The following is a 9,013-nucleotide window of genomic DNA, read 5'->3' as shown; positions in this document are numbered from 1 at the left end:
TTTTTGTTGTTACCTGTTTTTAAAATTGATTAATTCTGCCAATCAATCTCGCTACCCCTATTTTACCCCTAATTTTTGAATTCCATACGATTTCAAACCTTTCACCTAAAAAATGGAACTTTTCTCTCCCGTCATAAAGATCTCGAACCCAATCTCAATTCTATCTCATTTCCCCCCTTTTCATCCAATTTTTTTACTCTTGTTCAGGTTAGCAAACATTTTTCTCGCTCGCAATCCACACGACTTGAAGCATCGTGTACTGTATTCAAGGATTCTGGTGGCATGCGCACATTTCTCTAGCCTTTCATCTTTCTCTTCCTCCGGCTTTCGGGGAAAAAAGGGAGGGTGTCGGTGGGGGTGGAAAGACTCTCTCGCTCACTCACATTCTTACTCCCTCCTCTCACTCCCTCCTCTCGACCAGCGTCCTGCAGGATTCTCCTCTCGTCCCTCCTTCGAGACTGGTGTCAGGGGACGCGCGTTGTGGCGGTCGGTAGTGTAACCACGGCGGGCCAAGGATGGGAGAGAGACAGCTACATTCAGCAAAGGAGAGCCGAACGTCTCAAACTCTCAAATTTGGTTGGCTGTCTCGAGCCGGTTGGGAAGCTGAGCACCTAGCAGTGAGGGAATCGCGCCCCAGTAGTGGGGATTGGAAGCACCAAAGACTCTCACTTCGTGCTAAGGGGAAGAAGAGTGGGAAGCAGTGGGAAGCAAAGTGGAGAGAGAGGCGGGCAGGGGGAGTGGCAAAAGTGCCTTGGCGCGGGCCTGACTCGAAACTCGGAATTCCAACGGACAGAACAGTGCCGTCGTTCGTGTGACGTGGTTACGGAGTCAGTGAACGTGGTCTGTCAGACTGAATCGGATCAGACTAGACCGAAGCACGCATAAGGGTGCTTACCCTTATTTACATACCGTAAACGCGAAAAAAAACCAGTGAAAATTGTGATACCTTTTTTTTTAATCGGTCTCAAAAAGTGCTACCAACAGCCACGTAAATGAGAGGACGCAAACGCCGGCGATGGTCTCAATAACTATTTTGTGGAGGAGATGCGGTCAGTCAGTGCCGAAGTGATCAGTGTAAAAAATTAGTGACGTTTGTTGGAAAAAGGGGGGAGAGACCGAGAGGAGAGCGCCACTCTGCAACGTGATCATACGAAATTTCAAGGCCAAGAAACATGATTAAACGCTGAAAATGTAAGCCCTACGATCAGGACTGGTTGTGCTTTTCGTTTTCTCGTCTTTCCCCGAAATTTTTATTTTCAACCTAACTAAAGCCAATCGTCAAATGTGAAGTGAACGGACCTTTTGTTTACATTGCCTTCGTGTTTTGATTCCGCGTGCGCGTAATTCGGCAAAAATGATGACGCCGGTCGCGGGGAGATTTAATGTCGCTCTTTTGCGAATTTCTAGGACTTTAGCTGGTGAGCCACGTGTTGTCATATGATAAATGTAGAACACGTAATTACTGTTTCTTTTTTTTAGTTTCGGTTTTTAAAATTTTTTCGTAAATCTAATTTGCCAGATTTTGGTTACGTGCATCAACCGTGATAAATGTGAAATTATTTGGTTCGCGCGCGACGCGAGTGCGGACTTTGTGAAAAAAAAAATCACTGAATATATCAGTGAGAGGTCCAGAGGAGACAATATGAGTGAGATGACGAGCGTCGAGCAGCATCATCAACAACAATTTGTTGGTGGTAGCTCGAATTCGGAGCATCATTGCAAGGATCACTGTGTTTCTTTTGAAAGTGAGAAGAGCCTCGAGGTGCACCTTCGGTACCACAACGAGAACCTGCTCAGTCAATGGGCCAGTCAAGCACAGCAGGAGGAGAGCAATAATAATAACAGTAAAGCTGGTAACCACAACAGCAGCAATCATATGGTGGTGAAGCGGGAAAGTGTGACAGCGCCGGCTGATTCGAGTGAACCTTCCTCGAGACCTCCCTCAGAAGGTACAGCATCTTCGTCTCGGCAACAACACACTCCAACGTCACAGGGATTCCAGGATTTCCCGACCCCAATGTTCAATGAGAACAATTATTATATGCAGAACGAACAACATAATTATGTTCTGCCCCACAACTACTCTCCGACTAGGGAGGAGAGTCAAAATGGAGGTGGAAACTATTCAAGGTACCATCCTTATCAGCATCAACGTTTTCCACAAGGGGATCGAGCAAACTCTGTAAGTTCTTCAAGTCCGCGTAGTCCGCTACAATGTGATAAATGTGGCGCAGTTTACGAGGATCCTCATCAACTCGCAGAGCACGTAAGGTCCAGTCATCATACATCTCCAAATACCTATCCCGGTCAGCCTCAATATCAGCAAATAGGTACTAGTCCACAACATCAGATACAGAGGCATCAACAACCTCAAATTCACACCTCGCCACCACATACGAACCAACAACAGGCAGGATTCGATTTCAGTGGTGGAACTATCATCAAGACTGAATTAAAGCAGGAATCCGAAGATCAGGCAGCAGAGATTCTTGACCTTGATTCTCACAAGGTGCAGACTCACAGGTACGAGGAAGATCTGATCAGGGCCCAGCATCAGCAACAGGAAATTCAGATGCAGATGCAGCATCATGCTATGCAACATCAGCAGAGGACTGCTCCACATTCGGTGAGTTCAATGTTGAGTAGTTGGCCTTCACCACAACTTCACCACGAGTATCATCCTGGAATTTCTCCCATGGGTCCCATGGATTCTCCTTCCCCAATGCCGGATCAGAGTCAGTTTATACGTGCGCAGCAAATGCCTCTTGAACCATCCAGGCATGGTGGTTCGCCTATTATTACGAGCACACAGTCGCTTGCGACCCACCAGCTAGCTCCTGCCTTACTCCAGCAATCTACGAAGCCACTGGCTAATCAGTCGTGGAAAAGTAACGAGGCTCGCCGACCCAAGACCTATAACTGTACGGCATGCAACAAGTGGTTTACCAGCTCAGGTCACCTGAAGAGGCATTACAACACGACGTTGCACAAAAATGCCGTCAAGGTGAGCAATCAGCCCGATCCTGCCAACATGCCTATCAGCGTGCACCATCATCCAGGCAGGGATGCCGTCAGCAATAGAGGGGGCCCAAGATCTCCAGAGTTATCTTCTTCAGGGAGTCCCCCAAACTTGATGGCAGGTCCCTCGAACGAGGCAACGAGGGGCCTGCTGCACACGCCAATCACCACAACCAGCCGTTCCAACAGCAGCAACAGCAACAGCAGCGAGTCTTCGGGGATCCAAGGAACCTTATCCCAGCAGCAGGTGGTTTCAGCAGCCCGCATGTCCAACCTCGTGCCGCTCAATTGCCCGCCGCACTCACCAATGGGGCACCACCAGCACCAAATGGGTGCCCCATCACCCCAATTGGCTCAGCACAACCACCAAATGAATTCACCTCAAATGGGGGTCCACCATCACATGAATTCACCCATTACCTCCATTCAGCATCCACCAACGCACCTGAATTCGCCTTCCCCAATGGGCCAGCACCAGCACATGAGTTCCCCATCACCCATGATGGGAGGCGTACCACCGATGCCTACCCCGCCGCCGCCAATGGGGGGTACTACGATGCCTCATCAGCCGTACCCAAACGGTTTGCCCCCCCACGTTACAACTACTACCAGCATCCAGGGTCTAATGGATATCACCAGCCTAACTACTACTGGTAATGATCTACAACCTTCTATGCAATTCACCCAGGAGATGCTGCCCGGTTTCGGAACCTTTAACAACACTCAAAGGCCTCTGCCGAGTTTTACCAATTTCGGCATGAACCCGGGATACAATTTAGTTGGCCAAAATCCATCACAGGCCGTTAACGTGGGGGGGCTAAGTCCAGAGGAGAATATCCCTCCTCCAGACAGAAGCTTCAATGCACCTTTGCCTAACTATGAGACCTACAGGCATTCACCTCCAAAGTACGAGTCCGTGGCGAACATGGATGTTCTCCATTGCACCGCTCCAGATGGTAACATATATGTGAAGTACCCGGATTATGCACAGCAGGAGTCACCTCTTTTCTATGAAATTCCAAGGTCACGTTTTCAGATGGAAACCAATAATAATAACCTGCCTGAAGAACCGCCCAAGGAGGAGTTGAATCCTAACATAAAAAGGAGAAAGAACGCCAAACTCAAGGGCGTGATAACCAAGGAGCAGCAGGTGACGAGCACCAACCCTGAATTGCCCTACATATCTGAGGATGGTCGTCACAAATGTCACGATTGCAACAAATACTTCAACAAGTCTTGTTACTTGACTCAACACAACAAGAGTTTCCATGCGGGTGACAAACCCTTCAAGTGTAACCAGTGCGGAAAGAGGTTTCCGCACGAGAACATGCACGCTGAACATTTGCAGAAACATGCTGGCGAGAAGCCCTACAAATGTGAGATTTGTCCCAAGCAATTCAACCACAAGACAGACCTCAGACGGCACATGTGCCTCCACACTGGTGAAAAGCCGTACGCCTGTGATATTTGCCAAAAGGGTTTCATACGAAAGGACCACATGATGAAGCACGTCGAAACGCATAAGAAGAAGCAGTCCACCACCGTTCAGCTCAATGTTCATCTCAGGGCGTGATTTCCAAAATTGCCTGAGTGTTCGAATGGGTCCAGCCAAGGTCGACGTTCATCAAGTGGTCACTTGATGAGTTATCATAGCCTTCGTTCCGCAATCCTCCTATTTATTAGTTCTACTTTCAAACTCCTGCTCTTCCTCCCAAAATGAAATGTCCCTTCGCCCACAGGAAAAAGAAGCCAGGAGGTTTTTGCTCAACTTATTTAGACGACTGTCAGGAATACCTTTCGAAGGATAAACTGTAAGTAAAATTTCCGGTAATTTTTTCTAGCATCCTTGACAAGTCTTAACAATTTTTCAAAGAAATTTCTATGCTTGTCTCTATTCAAATTTTTGTACCTTATTAAATGGAGATAACAAAAAATCAAGGATGCTGGGAACCTGTCACCGAAAGATTTTATTCCTCGCGATAATCAGAGTCGATTACAGTTTTCGTAAAATGTTGCTCGACTTTGCAGATTGCGATTGTAGAGGTAAAAATACTCAATTCTTGGGCGGAATCCTGATTGTAAATCATAAAATAATGGGTAATTAATTGATAATGACGTGACATCAAACCTTTGAAGCTTATTGATTGTACAAAATATATTAAATGTATAGCCATATTATTATAACTGTAATTACTTGTTTATTATCGGCTCTACATCGGATTCGAACGCTAATCATAATATTAATATTTTGTAGCACTCAATGAATGAAAATGAGAAAAATTAAGAAAATGGAAAGTAATATCACTCAATGTGAAAACGAGCACTTAAACCATGAATCATTTTTTCTGTTCTATCAAATAGTCTATTGTCGCTTTTTTTCTACAATTCGTAGATTATAAACTATTTGATGGATCATAATTAAAAATAGTATTTTTTCGTACATTAATTTGCAATGTGTGTATCAATTATAGAAATTGCAATATTTATTAATCTTTTTTTTTTTATTTTTGTGATGGTTAAACGTAAATTTTTTTTAACATTCCAACAGATAGGTCGGCACGTTTTCACAGTGACGATTATTGTTTTTCTAATGATATGGAATAGAGTAAGCTAAAAGAAGCATATTGCTTTTTTCGAAGGAAATTGAGCGGTTAAATTCATCGAATAATAGTTCTACCAAATAACACGAAACATTCGTCCATTCACATTTTTTATACAAAATAATGAATATGATAATAACGTGAATAATTATAAAAAGTTTCCTTCAAAAAACGCGACATCCAGAATATGAGTGAACGTTGACCTCGCTATAATGAAATAGATTTGTTTCTGTTTATCGTTGATTAATTAACCAATTGATTGGTTGGCACAAAAATTGTTTCGTATTGCAAAGAGTGCAAACTGAGGTCGAATTGTGCCTCGCCCGTTGTTATTTGAACATCGTTGTTCCTGGATTTTTTGAACCAGATTTGTTGCCTGATACATTTGTTCAGTGACTCTTTTTTTTTGTATTTTTTTATCTCCTTTTTGTGTCCTTTTTTTATCTCTGTCTCAATACTTCTGAGTAATGTATTTCCAGTAACTTCCGCGGTAATTACAAAAGTTTCATTGGGACGATGTCTACCATATATATTGTACATATGTGCGCAAGTTTTTTAGTTTCTATGATATTAAATGCGATAACGATTTATAGCCACTTGCCATTATACTATACGTAATATCCCAGAACAGACTACCTCAAGAGTTCAGGAATTATATCAATGAGAGAAGGAAAGGAGGAAGGAAAGGGTTAAAAATAACGAGAATGAAAAGCTAATGCAATAATCTAAATTTAAAAAAGACGTTTCGTGCGGGCGAAAAAATCTTTAGGTTTTCATCATTAATTTTCGTGAATAATTAAATTATCCAGAAAATCTTTTTTCGTTCCTTTTTTCTTCGATCAGAGTATTCAGTTCCTTCCATATCGCCCGCTAATAAACGCAATAGGCGTAAATAGAACATTATAAATCTGTAATATAATGAAAAAAGAAGGAAATAGATTGACGTATGTTAGAGACATATCAAACAGTATTACTGTATACTCAGTTTATAATTAACGGGTAAGAAAATCAGTTATGTACGAAATGATCCGTGAATATACATTTCCATTTCATATCATTGTTAGAATATGAACATTTTGTAATGACGATACACTGGGCATTTCTCGCGATTAAGAATAATAGCAAAGTATTATACAAGGGGTGATAAAGTAGAAAGCAATCGCGATTTTCGAGATGGGCATTTGAGATTAGAATTCCATATATAATTTTTCAATTACTCGTTATTCCTCCTGTATGATGTTAACTTAAAAATCGCACGACACGTACATTTGTATGAGTGGGAATTCCGTTATAAGTGTGTGTAAAGAATGTCCTGCTTTACCTTCGTGAAACTCTTCCAGTTCGAAAAAAATACGAATCGCGCTGAACACGAAATAAAAAAAAAGCGTTGCAGAAATAATCTTGGTAATATTTTTGTGACGTTTTTTATTTTATGTTGGGTGCGATTTATTTCCGTTTCTCGAATAAGTGTCATTCTAAATCAAATCGTCATTGACTGTACGAAAGAAATGTGGAGATCGACCCTATAATTAAGAACCATTCCGATCAGTGGATCGCGAGATATACGATACTCGCGGTATAATGATACGTAATTATAAAGCATTCGATTCGCCGCTATCTATCGTTCGATCGTGACGAAAAACACGTACATGGGGACCATGACGAAACAAACTCAAGAAAACCTATACGAGTTTTGCGAGCCGAATCTATCTGTCGCAATGACTATGCTGAGATTAAAAGAGGTCTGAAAAATTGAAGGCAAAAAATATGCTAATAAAAAATTAATTGTTTCGATAAAATCATTATTGAAAAAGTTTAACTTAAATTTTTCCGAATTGTTGAAAGGGAAGGCTTTCACAGAAAAAATTTGTTCATTAACACAATACCAATACGTATTGAACTGCCCAGGAAAAAGTTCGGAATTTGGGTACTAAATTTTCAAAAATATAAAATTTATCGTCATGAAATTTTTAATAAACAAATTTTTTTATGTGTTGGTCCAGTTCCACGGAAATTGTACAGTTTATAAATAAATAGGTCTGTAAATAGCTAGTAGATCACTGTACTTCAAATATTTTTACGGCGAATAGAAATACCTTTCTTTGATTAATTTTGAGCTGCGGGAGACAATTTTTCAATACCGCCTTTGAATCAAATCCTACCATTTTGTCTATTATTAATTAGTCACGTGGTTTAAGCTGGGACGTTCTGTTTATGTGTATTGCATTGAGAGAAAAATATCGTCAAATCAAAGCTGATTTTTCAGTGTCGTAAACAAATGTTGATCTGTACTTTGTTTTTTATTTATTGGTGCAAATGTTTCCTTTTTTGTTTATAAGTGCAAATTTGTTCATTTGTTCTTTCTTTTTTTTTTTTTTAAATCACGACCCTGGAATTTTCGAAAGTTAAGTAATACAGTTATTGGTTTAAAAAAGGAGGTAATTATTCTATTACTGAGACAATTGTATTATACATTTTCAAGCAAATAATGAACGATAATGTTTTTCTCTGAATGCTGTCGTGCGAAACTATGTTTGTACATGTAACTTCATTTCGCGGGCATTCCAAAGAACGTATTGTAGTTGTACTTTATATACTCGCGCGTTCGTAGAGGTCTGCGACGCCTTAAAAAAAAGGAGCGAAATACTGCGAAAATCAAACCGGAAATCGGTTTTCATTCGTATGCGCAATTCCATTGTACGATTTCAGATGGTGTAATATAATTTTTATTCACTTGTGCCATAACGATATTAAAAGCGATCTGACGTCATACCGCTGTAAAGTTAGCGCACTTCGGCAGCGATTAATAATTAATAATAATTATTTGATGGTACATGTGGTTTCTGTTCCTGCGTTACGGAGAAATAAGAGAGTTGAAAGTATAATATTACGACCTGTATTATTTTATGTGTTTAATTTTGTTTTTATAAATATATTTTATTTCGCAAACCTTACCCATATGCTTTTACTGAGTTTTCACCTGTCTTACTTTTATTTAATCTTAAGTTTAATTTGCTTATTTCTATGTATTCTTTTGTCTCCTCAATATTATTTTAATAATCTTTTTTTATTTTATTATTTTCCTATATACAAATTCTTCAATTTGAAGTAAAACTTCTGATAGATTCTGCAAGCTTAGAAATAGTTTTAAGTTAAGGATCTCATTTGAATCTTTGTAGTCCAAGTGATACAGTAAGTATTTTTATTTACGTTTTCTGTTTTAACTATTAATATTAAATATTATTTTTTTACTTCAATAATATTGTTGAGTTTGAATTTAAATTATATATTTGGTAAGGTAAAGAATTTAGTTTAAAGAAATGTCATTTTCAAAGTTTTGCAATTTTGTGATGAACCTTAAATTTTTTTAATAGTTTAAGATGTTAATTTTCTTT

At 40.1% G+C, this 9,013-nt stretch overlaps 1 protein-coding gene across 1 annotated transcript; it reads left to right on the top strand.

The window, feature by feature from the left end:
- The first annotated feature begins 804 nt into the window (after nt 1-804).
- LOC117169012 (C2H2 finger domain transcription factor crzA-like) lies at nt 805-8,572 on the top strand. The gene has a single exon (XM_033355062.1). The coding sequence runs from the start codon at nt 1,643-1,645 to the stop codon at nt 4,589-4,591; it is 2,949 nt and encodes a 982-aa protein (XP_033210953.1). The 5' UTR covers nt 805-1,642; the 3' UTR covers nt 4,592-8,572.
- Nucleotides 8,573-9,013: the final 441 nt, after the last annotated feature.

The sequence above is a fragment of the Belonocnema kinseyi genome, chromosome 3 (assembly GCF_010883055.1).
Source record: "Belonocnema kinseyi isolate 2016_QV_RU_SX_M_011 chromosome 3, B_treatae_v1, whole genome shotgun sequence".
Classification (NCBI taxonomy): Eukaryota; Metazoa; Arthropoda; class Insecta; order Hymenoptera; family Cynipidae; genus Belonocnema; species Belonocnema kinseyi.
The sequence above is the reverse complement of the archived record's forward strand: the minus strand, read 5'-3'. Positions and strand labels throughout refer to the sequence as shown.

Excerpts from the sequence above, each read along its gene's own strand:
- LOC117169012 (XM_033355062.1), top strand. The coding sequence starts at position 1,643 with ATGAGTGAGATGACGAGCGTCGAGCAGCATCATCAACAACAATTTGTT.